At 50.3% G+C, this 16,894-nt stretch overlaps 1 protein-coding gene and 1 long non-coding RNA gene across 21 annotated transcripts; one reads left to right on the forward strand and one right to left on the reverse strand.

Annotated features, from left to right (window-relative positions):
- Positions 1-258: 258 nt before the first annotated feature.
- FEZF1 (FEZ family zinc finger 1) lies at positions 259-6,076 on the reverse strand. Of its 20 annotated transcripts, none has more exons than XM_070264973.1 (9): positions 6,003-6,054; positions 5,863-5,905; positions 5,350-5,737; positions 4,993-5,089; positions 2,788-3,289; positions 2,416-2,637; positions 2,108-2,242; positions 1,724-1,856; positions 259-1,304 (listed from the first exon to the last, which is right to left on the reverse strand). In XM_070264973.1, exons 5-9 carry the CDS (start codon positions 3,214-3,216, stop codon positions 946-948), a joined length of 1,278 nt encoding a protein of 425 aa, XP_070121074.1. In that variant the 5' UTR covers positions 3,217-3,289; positions 4,993-5,089; positions 5,350-5,737; positions 5,863-5,905; positions 6,003-6,054; the 3' UTR covers positions 259-945. The 20 variants fall into 20 exon arrangements, with proteins under 20 accessions (XP_070121074.1, XP_070121064.1, XP_070121072.1 ...); XM_070264963.1 differs by having other exon boundaries at positions 5,005-5,089; positions 6,003-6,030; XM_070264971.1 differs by lacking the exon at positions 5,863-5,905 and having other exon boundaries at positions 6,003-6,076.
- LOC111773234 (uncharacterized) lies at positions 4,868-8,296 on the forward strand. The gene is made up of 2 exons (XR_002807566.2): positions 4,868-4,995; positions 7,963-8,296. It is a non-coding gene; the product is annotated as an uncharacterized lncRNA (long non-coding RNA).
- The last annotated feature ends 8,598 nt before the right edge of the window (positions 8,297-16,894 follow it).

Consider the following 16,894-nt stretch of genomic DNA (forward strand, 5'->3'; position numbering starts at 1 on the left):
TACAGACACATCAGACGGCCCAGGACAAAGGCACCCTTCTGTTAGAAAACTCCACATCTTCTGTCTCTGAGCTTCATCAAATTTCATTACTTTACCAAAGTTGTAACTATTTGGAGAGACTATTATTCGCCCTTGGTGAATTTTTCGGTTCAAACTTTGGGTGATACTAACCCAGGATTGAACTTTTTAAAATGGAGGAAGGATGAGGGAGTCAGAATCAGTGATCTCTAACTGAATAACATGAACAGAGCCCTGAAGTTTGTTGATTAAATAAGCATGTTCCAAGTATTTATTTCCAACAGTCGATGAATCAATTTTCACGTGCAAGAATCAAAACCAAAATTCAAATTCATTCATAATGAACCACCCTTATCTAACGTGTATGTGTGCATACGTGTGCTCACAAATGTGGAATGTGCCTTTATAGACACACATATCTATGCGTGTATATATAACATACACACAGTGTTTTGTTACCTCAGGGAAAGAGGAAATGATCATCAACAATTGGCAGGCATCTTGAGACGGCAGAGTCAACACAATGGAAATATATACAATAATAAAATTAAAATGGTGCAGCATTCCCGGGTAGGATCTCAATAAATACAGCAGAATTTGTTTTAAAAAACAAAACAAAACAAACACCATCTCTCCACCCGCGATAAAAAGTTTTTCCAAATTAAGAAAAAAGTCAGAAAACAAACAAAACCCCCAAATTTTCTCATAATCGTTAGTGCCTATATAGAATATAATACACAAAACCATTTAGCAGGTGCATGCAAGAGGCGAAATGCCGGGGAATGCAGAGGCGTCTGGTCGCTAACTCATGGGGCTCAACATGCCCTGGGTTTGCAGAGGAGCTTGGATCCGGAGGTCCAGCTCTATTCTGCCGCTGCCTCAGTAGTGGGGACCCTGGCTGGGGCTGGGAGGGGACTTTGGCCTTGATCACTGGTGGCCCGGGTGGAGCCCGGTCTGCAGGGGCCCAGGGGGCGGCAGCGGCGGCGGCAGAGGAGGCAGCGTCGCGGGCGCTGGCTGCTGTAGAGGGGGCGGCGGGTCGGCTCCCGGCTCCCCAGCAGGTGTGCGCGCCAGCCCCAGGCTGCTGTCGTGCAGCTTGCGGACGTGCTTCTTGAGGTCAAAGTTCCTGCAGAAGCCCTTGCCGCACGTGGGGCAGGTGAAGGGCTTCTTGTCGTTGTGGGTGTGCATGTGGAAGGTGAGGTTGTAAACCTGGTGGAAAGCCTTGTTGCAGATATTGCACTTGAACTGCTTCTCCCCGCTGTGGGTCAACTTGTGGTTTTTGTAATTGCCTGAAACAGACAAATGACAGGGACGTGGATAGGAAAAGAGAGCTTGAAAAGGGAGGAGCGGACGGGTCGAAGGACAACGAAGCAATAGAAACAGCTGCCGCAGCTCGGACAGCCGGTGCAGGGCTGCGCTCTGCGCCTGCACGTCTCTCCCCAAGTTTGTTTTTTAACAGCAACAATGGAGCCGCTCCCTCCACATTTAATTACATAAAAAGAGAACACGCGGTTGAAAAGAAAGACCCCCTCGGAACATGAACCACGTCTTTCTCTAGTATTAATCAGACGTGGAGGTAGGAGGTTAGAATGGCAACATAGGCGCCAGTAACTAGCTGCGTTTAAAAAATCATTTTCTAAAATATCCCGAAACGATTAGGGCTTTCGGTAAGACCACCGTGAAAGACAGCATCTCCCAGGTTCGATACCTTTTTGATGAAATCCTTTGCCACAGAATTCACACACAAACGGTTTGTAGCCTGCGTGAATGCGGGTATGCGTGTTTAACGTGGAACTTCTATTAAATGCTTTGCCACACTGGTTACATTTGTGAGGTTTTTCCTAAGCGGAAGGGAGAAAAAGCAGAGAAGTTAAGGTATTTTGTTATTAAGTGGAGTCCTGCAAAGTCAAAAACACACTAATTCTCTCTCTCACGCTTTTAAGCAGAACAAAGGCAAACCATACATGGCATTTCCCCCTGTCCAGCCAGCAAATTTTAAACACACCTTATGCTAAAGACTAAGTGTTTATCGGCCATTTTTCTACAAACCGTTCCGAAGTAAACCAGGTGAAACTGAGACAGTCGAACTCACCTGGGTGTGAATGATCTTGTGCCTGCACAGGGTGCTGGCCTGCCGGAAACCCTTTCCACACACTTTGCAAACGAAGGGTCTGGCTCCCGTGTGCACCGGCATGTGACGGGTTAAGTTATAATGCGCGTTGAAGACCTTAAAGTTAAGACACATACCGGTTAGCGCAACAAGCACTTCGAAATCAAACCCGGCAGAGAGAGGGGAGGGAGGAGACAACCTCATAACCAGTGTGTACAAATAGTCACAAACGAAAGTTAAATTAAATTAAAAAGGAAGGAAGGGAGACCTCCCTTCTACATGGTACTTGCCTTTCCACACACTTCGCAAGTGAAAACTTTGGGCTTGGCATTAGGAGAGCCTCGGCTGAAGTCAGAGGTTTTGAACGCGATTTTTTCCGACAGAAGCTGGGCGCTTTCTTTCATATAATGCTGCAGCTGAGCCTGAGACAAGTCTTTGAAAGCTACTCCCGCGGGGTACTTCTCCACCGCTGGGACCACCAGTTTATTCCTTTCTGCTAAATACGTTTTTGGCTGCGGGTGCAAAGGGGAACTGAGAAAGTAGGAGGCCACCGGGTGGATGTTAACGCCGGCCGCCGGGTGGCACGGGTTGTCCCCTCGATTCAGGTAGCACAGGGCTCCCATGGCATGAAAGGAAGAATGGTTGACCACGCGCGGCCTTACCAGCTTGTACTGCTGCAGCGGCAGCGCGTCGCGGGCCAGGTCACCCTTGAGACTCAGCGCGCAGTTGAGCAGGTCGCTGCAGCTGAACGCGGGCGCTGCGGGAGCCGCTGCTGGCGCCGCCGGAGCCTCCAGATTCGCCTTCCGCGGCTCCGAGCCCGTCATTCCTGCCTTGGGACTCGTGTCGTAAGCCACAGGTACGAAGGGGATCATGCAGGGGATCGACGAGTTAAGATGCAGAGAGTGCTTGGGATCCCCCTTGGGCACGGCTCCCTGCAAGAAGTGGGGGACGGGCAGGGCCCTGGGCTCGGGGGTGCGCGCCATGATTCGTTCGATGGAGAAAGCCAAGGGTTTGGAGGTGCTCATCATGTTGCCCCGGGCCGGAGCAGTCGCTAACATTTTGGCAGTCCCGTTGTGGCAGCTACTGTCCATGTCTGAGTCGCCAGCGTCCGTCAGCCGGGGCCGGGCTGCACCGTCGTTGCCTTGTTCCCTGCTTGTCACAGACCTGCGGAGAGGGGGACGGGCACCATCACCACCAGCAGCCTCCTCCTCCTCCTCCCCAGCATCACCAGCCGAACCTCCCTGCTCAGCCCAATGGACTCCTGCCAGCCCATCGCAGAGTTCTTGGCGCACCAATGACTCGGGGACAATCACTACTTATTTCTATCAATAGAAAGTGTTGTGTCAATAACGCAGCCAAGATCTCGCCAATCGTTAACTTCCAAGAGGAGAAGGTAAACTAGATAATTGCTCAATTCGCTTCCAACAGTCAACAGGAAAACTTTTTTTTTCTTTGCAGTCAGTGACTACTTTTCATTGGTGAGTGAGGTTCCCCCGCCCAGAAGAGGCGGGGGCGCTCTCCGCAACTCCGCGCGCCCTCCCCTCCGCGCACACACTCTCAGGCGCGCACTTCGCTACCCTCCGCGCCCCCCCCCCCTTTGCTTTTTCCTCTGTCTTTTTAATTCTCAATCTGCTTAACCAGGGTTTAGAGGCCAAGCAAATCTGAGATCAATTTTCTCGTTTAGCTCTAAGTGACATCATCTAAAATCATTGTGCAAGGGCTAAATAAGGAAACGGAGTCTAATTCAGGGGCAAACGCCAGGCTATATTTATCAAATGCCAAGCTCCACAAAGCCGCGGCCGGGAAGCCTCCGGCTGCGAAATCCTAATTTTTCTTGCATGGTTCCGCCCGGCTGGGTCTGGGCCCGGGTCGGGGCTCCTCTACAGCCCTCTTTCTTCCTCTAGGGCCCAGGGCTGAGCGCTTCCGGCATCCCGGAGTCTCCGCCGCCAGAACCGAGTCTGGACCATTTGGAAGACGCCAGCAGGTAACTGGCCTCCCAAAACACCCCTGAGAATTCAAGGCCTTGGGAGGCTTGTTATGTGTTTGTGGTTTGTAAACGTGATGCTGAGACATAAGCTTGCGAAAGACACACTCTAGCCACAAAGTTGAGGAGGAGTTGCAAGGAATAAGCTGGTATCACACCAAAAGAAACCTGGACGAGGGCCAGACCCTACCCCCGACACAAACACCCACGCGCACTCTTATGCCTTTCCACTGAAAGCTGGGAAAGTGAATTTCTTCTAAGTACTCTGATAGAGCTCTCTTGGAGCAATTTAAATAGAAATTATCGAGCGGAAAAGGGAAACTATTGATTCCCTCCCTCAACCTCCCTACTGCTGGTGTCCGCACGCCTCCTCAAATTAGCGCAGGCTGCAGCCAGGGTGTGTGTGCACCGCGGAGCGGCGAGCACTGCGACCTGCGGGGCGCGAGTCTTGGCCACAGCAACGCTTCCGCCTCCCAGAAAGAGAGCGGAAACCTTGCCTCTGCAACGCCCCCCATCCAGGCCTCGGCCAAAACTCCCCGGGAGGAGCCGTAGAGCGTAAGGAGTGTTTCCGGAAGACACCAGAGGCTGCGACCCCGGCTGCGCGGGTTCTCGCCACCTAAGAGGGCGCCGCCCGGAGCGCGCCCGGAGCAGCGGCGAGCACCCTCCTTGTCGCTCCCCTTTGCAAGCCTGAGATCGCGCGGAGCTTAGCCCTGTGACCAGGTGTGCCAGGGCCGGGCGTGCACCGGCAGCTGCGCAAGGAGGACTCGGCGGTCACGAGCCCGCGCCGGGACGAAGAGGAAAAGCGCAGAGGTGCCAGCTCAGGGCCTTGCAGCCTGCACGCCCCTGTGAATGGCCTCCCGAAACAGCCCAGTTTACCATCTACCTGGTGAGTTACCCTGAGCGGATGCTTGTAGAACGGGTGGTGGCGGGTGCCAGACATCGGGCCAAACGGGTGTGGGCGTCCTCTTCCTGCAAGAGCTCTGGAAAGGATCGGTCGTGGAAAGCTGGATGCAAGCGGACTAGAAACCCTGGGATTGTTGAGCCCCTGACCACTTCCATCCCAAATGCGAAGTTGGACCCCAAACGGAGGAAATTGACCTCAAAATATTCCCTCCTCCCTACCCCATTGCCCAGCACACGCCAGGGGCCACTCACTCTGGCTTTTCGTGGTTGTATGCCCCGACCCCGCCCGGCGAGCCGAAATGGGTGGAAACCGAGAGAGCCGGGTCTGGGAACGTGCCTTGTGCCCTACAGCGAGGCATAGCAGCTGGACGGGTGGTGGGGAAACTTAATTGCTGAGGAAATAGAGGAGGAGGCCTCTTGTTGAAGTTGAAGGCAGCCAAAGAGCCAGGGAGGGGAAAGGTCTGGATGCGACCGGCCTTAGCAACTATGCTTGGAAGTGCATCGTTTCAAGTCTCAGGTAGCTTCGGACTGGGAGGGCAGATGCAGCGGTAGAGAGGTGCAGAATGAGGCGAGCGCGGAGCACCAGGGCCGAGTCCGGGACATCCACAACGCCGACGCACTTCGAAGCAGTTCTTGGCCCGGGCGAAGTCACGCAGGGTGCGCCCAGGCTGGAAATTTTCTTTCCTTTTGCTGCTGGCGCCGCACAGCCCGTCTTCTCTTCTCCCCTGCTCGGACAAAGAGCGCGGGACGGCTTTGCTAGGGGAAAGGGGTGGGGGCGTCCCACGACAGATGGGTCGCGGTTAAGACTTTAATTGCTCCCTTTCGGGGCGGATCAGGTTTCCTTTCCTACCTGCCACTTCCCAACTTCGAAAAATCCCCCTCCTGCTGCACTCCTGCGACACAGGGCCAGGTTTAAAGGAAAAACAAGGAAGCATGAAACTACCCGGCTCTGGAAAGCTTTGGAGCGCCCAGCTGACTTGTGCAACTCACCCGCTTCCGGAGCGTTACCTGCCTTCTTGACTGAATGCCACCAGTTTGTTTTACGTTCGTCGCGTGTCCCTCCCTCTTCCCTGCTCCCCCTCCCCCACCGCCTCCTCCTTAACGGTATCAGAGTCTTGATTTGACCTCTGTAAATTTCTCCTTCGGCGGACACTGAACTAAAAAGGAAAATTATTGGCTTAGGGCATACGTGTTTCGTATGGCTAATATTTCAACAATTTGCTTTTCAATGGTCTTTTCGGGATTTGCCTTTTTGACAAGCGTTTGAAAGTATAGTGTCATTTGAGTAACGCAGATGTCGCAAATTAGCAATTATGCCTTTCCTTTAAAACATAGAACTGAGCTTCCTAATCCTAAAGATGTGAAGAGATGCTTTATAAATCCAGGTCTTAATTGTTTATTAAAAGAACTCAAGGGAGCATTGTTTGTTTTGTTAACGGCAAAATCGAAACTCAGTTATAGTTTCTTTGGATTTTCTTGGAAAATCCTATAATTCCCCCTTTATTCGTCAGAGCTGATGCTTCATTGTCCCTCCTCTTCCCGACCATGAAAGGCAGTATTTATCTGCCCTACCTACCTGCTTAAAATCCTTGTGGAAGGCACGTTTTAAGTGTCTGGTTTATCCTGCATGAGATGTCCTGAGGGAAGCAGAACAGTCCTTGATATGAACAGAGGAGATAACAAACTCTAAGTTAAGACCTTCTGAGAAAGTAAGGAAGAAGTTCCACTCCTCTAAAATAAAGTTTTCTCTTTTCTAGGAAATCTAATTTTGATTTTAATGCTTTCTAAACTGTATTCTTGATATTACTCAAGAACTTGCATAATTTTCACAGATGTTTTATTTACATCCTAGTCAAAGGCAAATGTGACTTGTCAAGGTTTCTGCAATCTGAAATAAAAGACAATATCATAGAGCCATTAATTACCAAATAATCCATAATCTTTCATCTCTTCATACTTAATAAGTCACAAAATACTGTTGAATCTTTTAAAAATAAAAAATGGATTGGGAAATATGATACTTTATCCAACCTTCTGCCAAGTGCATTAATTTGTCCCTGGTCATGTTTTCAGGCCTTTCCAACATCCACAACCTCTGCCTCCTCATCAAAAACAAAAGACTGCTTTCTCTTTGCTTTTTATTAGCTACTACAAACTAAATGAGGGGGAGATTATTATTCTGACAACTCCTTCTCTCTAGGCATTCAAATTCATCCACACTTTTTTTTCTGTTTAGTGAATAGCACCAAGGCAAAGTATCTTCTTTCTAGAGGAGGAAAAACATTCCTAAATTCTTCTACAGTTTTGCTCAGTCTTTATCTCTGACTGGTCTTTTGTTATTTCTTGTGTTGTGTTCTTGGAGGCAGCGTGATGGAATAGGACACAAATAGGAAGGGGTCGACAGGTTCAAGGAAAGAGTCTTGTTGAGTATCTCAGATTAGTTAATGAATACATGGTGGGAGCTAACTTTCCAGCACATTAATAGACACCTGGGCGACAAGTTCAGCTTTAAAACTACTAGTGTGCTTTTAGTTAGTTTGGTAGCAAATAAAGAATTCTTGCTAATTTTGTCTAGCTAGCATGTGAAGGGCAGTATCACAGGTTAGGAGTACAGGAGGAGTCAGTCAACTCACAGAGCCCTCCTTTATTTTGGGAGAGGAGAGGTGGGAGACAGGTTTGACTCTAGACAAACTATTTCTTTTATGTCAGCATTACTATTTCTTTTATGTCTGCTACTATTTCTTTTACATTAGGATTTCATTTAAACCTAGTGAAATTCTTCTTCTCAAAACAGCATTTACATAGTAAATCCGTTCGTAAAAGTAAATGAAGAGCCCTAAAGGTGAGAGCTGTTAATGAGCTGGCAGGCATTACAGACAACGGATCACCTGCCCTGGATTTGTTTCTGCTCCCCCACTAATGCTGGGATTTTTCTCACCCGTTCCCACAGGCCTGTGAGGTGTGATCCCTTCAGACTACCAGGCTCCAACTCAGGGCTGGACTTGATGGAAAAAGAAGTTTATAAACAAGCAACCCAATTTCTCCAAATTATTCGAGGAGCTGCCTAGAAGTCAAGCAACAGAACCCAGCAAAGTTTTGCTTGCGATTTACAACGATGTTGTTGAAACCTGGGAGGTGAACAATTAGAAGACGACAGCCAAAATATGCTCTCTTGCCCTACGCTGATAGCTGGTTATGCAATTGGCTGATCAGCGTTTTGCAGCCGTCCCCAGATCGTTGTTCAAAGTCATTTTGTGGTTAAAATAAAAACTACATTCAACAGACAGTCTGACTCCTTCCTTGATGCTACCCACGAGGGTTAGGGCGGTTTTGATGTTACTTTTAAACTTTCTTCCTTATTTTTCATGAAATAAAAGTCGGTAATACAAATAACACAGAGCAAAGAATGAGGTTAGAGAAATGGAGAAACAAGAGAGGGAAATCAAAATCCTTGAGCCAGAAATCTCTGAGAACCGTTTATAGATTCAGCTACCTCCTGGACCCCGGCCATCGGTCGCTCCCACCCGGGAGCGTCCCGCTCCGCCCCGCCATCCTCGGCCGCCCCGCCGGGGCCTCCATCACCGCGGCCGCCTCGCGCGCCCAGGCCCCGCCGCCCAGGGGAACTGCGTCCCCGCTGCTGGCGCAGGATCCGAGGCCCCCGCCTCACTCACGGTTCGGTTGCCCAGAAGAGCCATTTAACAGAAGCCCGAAGTGGAACAGAAAAGCTGACAACTCTCCCCGGTCGGGCTCTCCACTTATTGGTTCTTGCGCACGAGTCCCAAATAGTTAAAATGACGTTGGCAAGGCCGGGGGCGCCCAGGCTCTGGGAGCCCGCCTCGGAAGGGCCGGGGGCGGTGGCCAGAGCGTTTTGGAAGGGGTGGGAGCGAGGCGCCACTTTTGCAGCCCGCCGCCTGCCTGACCTGCTCGCCCGCCCGCCGCGCCGAGCGCGTCTGGACCAGCTCCGCGGGCCAGGCCTCTTGGTGCCGGGTCCGCCAGTGCCGCGCGGTCGCCAGCCGGTCACTCTGACCTCTGGGCCGCCACCGCCCCTGCGGGCCCCGTGGTCCGTGTGAGGCGCGATCGCTCTCCTCCCTCTCGCCCCTGCACCCCCGCGGGTCCTGTAGCGGCTCCATCCCCCTAAAGCTGGGAGAAGGGCGGGAGTCTCCTAAGAGTTTCGGGAGGGGGTGCGGGATCGGGTTTAAAGACCGAGTAACAGATGGCGGAGGACTCCTGTTTGAAAAGTTTTTGAACAGAACATTCGCTAATAGACTACTTGCTTTGACCACTCAGGGTGTAACTGAAGGGTCATTCAATCTAGATGTCAGGTGAAAGAGAACAGGCCTGACCCTGTGGCACGCCCAAGAAGGCACTAGGACATCTTTTTATTAGTTTTGCCTGTCATTTTGAGTTTCCCCGGAAAACTCTTTCTTAAGCCAATTTTAAACGGGGGGAGGAGGGCACCTCAGAGTTCTCAAAAAACCTCTCATGCCCATTGTCATGTAAGGTATTTTTGTGCCCCTCACCCCCACACCTCCACCGATCCTCCCTTCAAACCGTCGGGATTGTGTTTAGAATTAGTCGGTGTCTTCAGACGGTCCGGGGAAAGGGAGAGAATTTTCTAACTAGATCCTCCTGCTTAAGACAGTTTCCTTTTACTTTCCCCTCTTGGTCCCACCCTCCAATTTGTCCTTTCATTCCGGTTCCTGAGCTCTCCCTGTCAAGTCCTTCTTCCCTTTTAAAAGAGGCAATGGGATGGCTGTCCACAGAGCACAATACCCCCGCGGCCACCTCCAGCTGGCTGCCGCAGTCCTGAAGGGGAGGACACGCTCAGCCCCTGGCCGGCCCCCTCTTTTTGGTGAGGATGGACGCTCTTCTCCCATCCCCCCTCCATCCCTCCCTTAGGCCTCTCTCAGATCAGATCCTACAGGCGTTCTACAGGTTTCAAGAGGTGAGCTGTAACATCCAGGCCAAGAAAATCCCAAGAATAGGCTTGATCCGTCATTAAAGAATCTTACCAACTTTTACAATATTAAGTTAAATTATTGCCTTCTTAGGTTGACTTAATTTGGAAGTCTTTTTTTTTTTCCTTCCCAACGTCTCCTCTTTAAGTTCAGTTAATTCTTTGGTTCACTAACAGTAGGTCTGCCCTCGCAGTTTCCCATTAGTTTCACAGAGGAAGAGGCTACTGGAAACACTGCGAAGCGTTAAGCGCCTCTCGTCGGTGTTGACGCTGGCAATAGAGGAACAGCTTCTAGTGGCCCGCGGTGACCTCGAGGGGCTGGCCGGCTGGTGTCACGAACGCAGCCCGCCGCGGCTCCCGGGCTGGGGTGGTGGCCCGGCGCCCCTGCCAGCGGCGAGGTCGAGGGTGGGCAGGGGAGCTGCGCGTGGGTAAAAAGCCGGAAGAAGGAATGAGGCTGTGAATCATTCAACGACTGAATGGGGTCCGTTCCTGCGGCATGTGGAGGGGAATAAAAACCCTCCTCTGCCTAACGCTGTGATTCACAGCTTCTCAGAAATTTACATAATACAAGGGCGTACACGTAAACCTAAAGGACAAAAATAATAATTCAACAGCACATATTCCATTTTCGCATCATGGGCCTGGATATGTTCCCAGTGTTGGCACATTAGCTGATTTCCAGAATTTTTTACTCACGATGGAGAATAACTGAACTTTCAGACCACTGTTGAAAGGAGAGGCAGAGAGGAAGAAAAAAGGGAGGGAAAGAAATTGGCTTTAATGACGCTGATTTAGGATTTCTTACTAAAGGCAAAAAGTTTTAAAAATTAAGAGCATATGTTGTGTTCAAAAGGCGGCCGGCATGACAGTAATTGAGATCCCTCACTTTCCAAAGGATCCGTACCTCTTTTATTTGGCAGACATCAACGTTTTATTTGAAAAGCAAAGTCATTACCCCTTATTGTTAATAGGAAATTCCACTTTATTATCTCCTTAAATAAGTGAAGGCCACGACATCTACTGCAAGAGAGACTCCACTGTCAACTGGTCTCCACTAGCCAATTCAAATATAAGATGGAAAAGTTAAAAGTGGCAGCTACAAAATACACGTGATTGCTGTGCTTTCGGATTAGTTCCTCCCCCACCCCCACCCCGCATTTGAACTCAGATGCCACTAGTAAATTCAAATTCTGGAGCCCCACTGGCGGTATTTTCTTAAGGATTCCCTGTGGAACGCAGGGCAAGGAGAAATCCAGGGACAAAATTTGTGGGATCCCAGTGTCCCCTTATTTTAGCCTCTAGGGCCGCCGCAGAGCAGGTGCCCTTTGGTCTGCGCTGTGCCTCAGCCAAGGGCATCTGGCGTCCAGCCGTCCCCCGGTGGGTGAGAAATGGGGCCCTACCCTTGTGTTTAAGCGCCGCGTTCTGGTCACGGGAAATCTGAAGTGGGAAAGGACTTCCTTTCCCCTCCTCTGACTTCTGCAACTTACTGTTGTTCCGGCTTTCCTTTCCTTTGCAAGACCCATGTGCAAAATTGGCTATATTCTCTAATATTCAATCCAACCCATAAGTAGTTTCCAGTCGTTATTTTAAATTAAGTTCTAGAGCTTTTAATTAAACCTGTACCGGCAGGAACTTGAGGAGAAAAAACGCACTTTTTCAAGTATGCAGTGAATTCTACACCCACCTGGCCCCCAATTATTGCCCCATAAAGAGTAAATTATAATCCCCTCCTCCTCCCCACCTCTTCCTATCCTTTTAAAGCTGGATTCTTCAATTGTCTGTTGAAATTGAGAACAACCTTTCCTTCTTTCTTAGCAAGCTCTTCCTAAGTACTCCTACAACTCTTGGTCCCAGACATTTTAAGGGCTGGAATAAATGATGCTGGTTCCTGCTTGTTTTGGCCCTCCTAGCCAGGGCGCGCCAGGAGGGCCACACAGCTAGTGGGCTCCTTGTCAACCAGAAGGGATGGTGGCAGTTCCCCTTTGCCTTGAATTGTTTTCCTGTAAAATGGGACTAAATCAAAGCCCACTTCATTCTTGGGAGGCTTTGAGATTGAAAAGAGTGTGAAAAATAAAGCTACTTTACATGTGAAAAGCTATCTATCACCTTGTTAAAAAGTTCAGCTATAAACTTTTCCAAAATAGCTTTCAGACAACTGTATTTAAAACCAGCCCTTCTGCTCAATGATTTGATTTCTGGCTATATACACGGAAATGTTAAAATACACGTAAAGAGTCACATTTGCTAAATTATTTTTCACAACCTTGAGGACTTTCCTTTTCCTTGGGGGCCTGCTCCCCACGTTCAGTCCTGAGTTCCCCAGGGGACATTTTCTTCTGTAGATTCACGAATTAACCTTTCACAAAAACTTTTCAAAAATCCCAGTTTGATTAAAGCAGGCTTCGTCTCTTTAGAAGCAGTTATGCATTTCTAAAATTAATCAACTTTCTGATAGACTATCTTAATTACATGAAAGAACACACCTAGCAATCACAAAATGCAACAACAACAAAAAAACTGGGCAGTTTGAGTGAATGACGATGAATGAGCTTCTTCGATACAGCAACTTGGAAGCGTGTTTTAAAAATTATTGTCCGACTTCCATGGGAGGAGAGAGGACTTTTCAGAAGCCCTCCCCTGCCACAATCTGCAGCTTCCCTGGCCTTTCTGGGCTTCATTTTCCACTTTATGAAATCCAATCCTGTTGTGTTCTGACCTTTTACTACATAACTCCTCTTTAATGAAACTTTTTTTCTACCTCCCTATCAAAATCTCCTTCCAAAGTTACAATTAGTTTTGCTTCCTTGGCGTTTTAAGGAAATGCTCTGAACAAGAAACTTCAGCATTTCAAGTTTTCTTTTTGCCTGTCACAACAAGAGAGGTGTTACCTGTTGGGGATCAGGAGGGAGGTAGTGGCAAAAGGCAAACTAGGATTAATTTAAAGCAGATAAAGGAAATAACGTGACACACCACTTTCAGTTTTTGCAAAGGTACATACTGAGAGTAGGGCCTCCAGAAACAAGTCTGTGCCAGGGCCCAGGAAAGAGCAACTACTCTGCCTGATGGTTCTTGAGTTTGGAATCAACTCTTTACTTCCTCTCTGACCTGAGAACCACTGATCCGACGGATGGAAGCATGGAAGGAGATTTTGGACAAGTCTAGAATATGTTTATTTGCTGATTAAAAAAAATTTTTTTTTGGCTCACAAATAAGCATACATATACAGCCACCCTTAATGGGACGTTGCAAAGTACAGGGAGATCAATAGCATGGTGGTATTCCGGAGTGGGAGGTGTGTGTGAAATCCTGTTCCTCGGTCTGGAACTCAGACGCTACAGGCAGGCGACCTTAACGGAGGGATGGCGGTGGGAAACATCCCTCTGGTTGAAAAAGTAGTTCTAGTCCGAGGCCAAAGCGGGGCTCAGTATCTTCCACTGTCGCGAGTGAGCAGTTTCTGCATCCCCAAGGCCACCGCGTGCCTGGCCCCAGCACCACCAAGGCGCGCATCTCCCTGGCCGCGGAAGTGCTGGGTAGTGACCCTGGGGCGCCCTCGGCCGGCGCTGGGCCTCCACTCTGTCGGCGTTTTCCTGACAGCCTAGAAGGGCTGTCAGTTCAGCACTCCGGGGCAGAACTTGGTGCTGGCTGCCTCCCTCGGCTCCTGCGATTTTGGCTCGGCTGCCCAGGCTGGGCTTGGTTCGCGCTGGGGCGGCTTGCTGCCTCCTCTGCCTCTCTCTCGGTTCCACTTCACATTTCCCAAGCGCTGACTGTGTGCACACCTCTGGTCAGACGTCCAAACACCTCTGGACGCCATTCTAGGCTTCCTTAGACTTTGCAAAACATCAAGGAACACCAACTTGCCTCTGATATTCTCTTGAATTCAACCTACTGGGCACAGGCTGAGGCCTGGGATTCCTCGCTTGTGGTCTGGCACCTCTCGGATCATACTTATCCGGTTTCAGAGCCCCTGACCAACATCATCCCCAGTGGACCCAAAGTCGCGTCTCCAGCTGCCTGCCTTCCCACCCGCAGCTCCGGGACTGCTCTCAGCAACGCCAGCCCTTTCTGGAGACAGGAGTCGGCTCGCCCCTCCCCGTCTCCTCCTCTCCTCCCCCTAGGCTGGCCGTCTATATAACCCCAGGACTGGACAATTCTAGCCAGTCCACGGACACGCCAGGGGCGGGGCTGAAGATCCGCAGAACTGATTGTGATCTAGAAGGACCCTGTGCCGACGACGCTGGGGAGAATGGCCGGTGAGAGTTGCAGAGGCTGGCCTTTCATGGTTTCTTCTGAGTCCATCCTCACATCACGAAATAGTTAATGATCACAACTTACTACATGCCTCTAATTCTTACAACCACCTTCCTTATGAAGTGCCCATTTCAGAGAAGTTAAGTAACTTGCCCAAGGACACAGAGCTCGGAAGGGGAGAAGAGGTGTAGGTGTTAGGACTCCAACACAGGCTTTTCTGGCTCCAAGGCCCCGCGCTCTTTACGGTTCCCTAGGCTGCGTCATGTGCACCCGTTCCTGGCTAGTTCTTAAATCAGAGGGCTTCTTCATTTGGGAGACATAGAATTCATTTTCTCTCTCCTCCTCTTCTCTCAGTAGTACAAACTCACACTCCAGTGCCTACTTCTCCCTTAAAACGATCAAATATTGCACACGGATAAAGGTCGCGATTGACTGTCACTCGTGACTTCTGGAACCCAGGCTCCGAGCTTTGCGTTCACAGCCTGTACCCGCCTCTGCTTCCTTAAATATCTTAATTCAACGTCAGAGAGAAGAGCAGCGTAAGGCCGCTCCGCACCCCATCTTTTAGCCAACGCTGGAGAGTCTTGCCCGGATCTCCCTGTGGGGGCACCGGCCCGGTCGCGTGCTTAGGGGACGTCCCTGCTTCGGGGTCCCCGCTCTTCTTCGCCTCTGCCCGGCCGCCCAGGCCGGTGGCTGGACTCCAACTGCAGCAAAGTACCGGGGCCAACGGAGCCGCCGGCCTTCCCCAATGTTCCTGCCTACCCAGCGACAAGGACGGGAAGGGAAAAGGAGACCCGCTCCCCATAGCGTCCCCCTACATAGTACTGGGGCCGGGACGTGGGGAGGGACACTCAGTGTAAGGACAGGATGTGCACTGTCCTCCGAACTCCAAGGGTCGAGGGCTGTCGGCCGGGCAAGGGGTTGCCGCGAAGGCAGCAAGCGCGCGGCGGCCGACTTGGCTGCTTCCTGGCCAGGAGATGCCCCGCCGCCAGCGGCGCGTGAACATCTTTCAGGAACATTGATCTCTCACCTCCCTTTAGGGACAAGGACCGGGAAATTTCCATCTTCTGTTTTGGGAGTAATAAAAACGACCAAGCTCTTGCTCTAATCTCTCCCTTCTAAACGCGAGGGACTCTGCGCGCCTGAGTGGGCGTCCCACCAGCGCCCGGTGCGCTCGGCCGCCAGCACCCGGCGGCCGGGCCTGGGGTCCCTGCGGGACGCGGCGCGGGGCGTGCCCCTCTCGGGAGGCAGACGGCACAGCAGGAAGGGGTTTCGGGGCTCCCTGAGCGGCGACAGCCAAATGACCTCTTTCCCACCAAGCGCACCTTCCACGAGCTCAGGACCCTCTCATCCACGGTCGCCGCGGGCGTAGGAGGGCGGCGCCAGGCCGGGCCCCGCTAAGACCCTGAGGGGCGGGGTGAGAGCCCCGAGACACCGTGCACGGGCGTTTTCGCAAAAGTAGCAGGAAATCTCTTCTCCTGAGACGGACAATGAATAAGAACTAAAGGGAATTCAAGTGGAAAAATCCATGAATGCAAGAACGACCCACAGCTGGAGCCCAGAGTTTCACATTAAGCTGTGTGTGTTCTTTCCCTTTCCGGGAAAAGGCATTGCTACTATTTTTCTCCAACAATGTTTGGAGAAACTTTTCTTCTAGCCGTGTTATTTAACAAACCCATTCCGGCTGGAAACTAGACTGTATGAATTATTTTCTCCTGCAACACTCACCAGAATGTCCTAAGAATGTACTTTTTTGCCCTTCCGTCAAACCATTTAGGAGGGTAGAGCAAGACATGCTTTCGATGAAATTCCCTTTTTAAAAATAATACTTTCTAAAGAACACCACTTGGCTTCCTTTAATAGACAGATGTTTTGGCATTCACCCTAACAGTTACACACACCAATGAACAATTATTAAGTCATTTCAAGCAATTTGCAGTTATGTTGAGGAGCATTTCTGGGCAAAAACCCAAAAACGACTTTTCATTCTTTTTCAGAGTTACTTTATACATTTCTTTTTGTACACCTTTCTGTGGCTCAAAGGTTATTCCAGCTACTCTTCGTAAAACTGTAAGCCTCTCCATTACCTGACTTTGACTGCTTTGTTCTCACTGTGCAGCTTGGAGTGGGGAATGGAGCTTCTAGAAATCTCTTGGGTATAGAAGGGAAGGAGGAGCAGAGAACATGAAAATCTGGAGAGAAGCTACAAGAAGCTGACCAGCAAAGAGGGCCAGTAGGCAGGTTAAAAAGGTCAGACCAGCAGCAAGACCCTCCTGCTGGCCCCAAGTACTTCCCCCGCAACACATGCTTTCCCCTTTATTTCTGAAGTCTATCAGCTAGATCTTTCTTTGAATGTATATATACGGCTAAGAGGGTGTCATCAGTCATTGATACTTTAGGACAAAATAGCCAGTTACTCTGAGATGAGCTGCATCAAGGAAATAGACATTTTACTTAAAGGAAAAGAAGGGTAGGTACTGTCGAAGTACAGAGCAGTCTGAGCTGTGCAGCAGCAAGTTTGGGGAGGGTACCAGTGGGGAATTTAGGGTAGCATGACTGGACACCCCATGGCTTGAAGAAAGGATGGTATTGGGCGTGAAGGTGGAGAAGAGAGGGAAGGAGAGCAGTCCCAGACAAACTGCCTTTCAACAATACTGAGCTGGTAGAGTTCGTCTCT

Source organism: Equus caballus, chromosome 4, assembly GCF_041296265.1.
Source record: "Equus caballus isolate H_3958 breed thoroughbred chromosome 4, TB-T2T, whole genome shotgun sequence".
Taxonomy (NCBI): domain Eukaryota; kingdom Metazoa; phylum Chordata; class Mammalia; order Perissodactyla; family Equidae; genus Equus; species Equus caballus.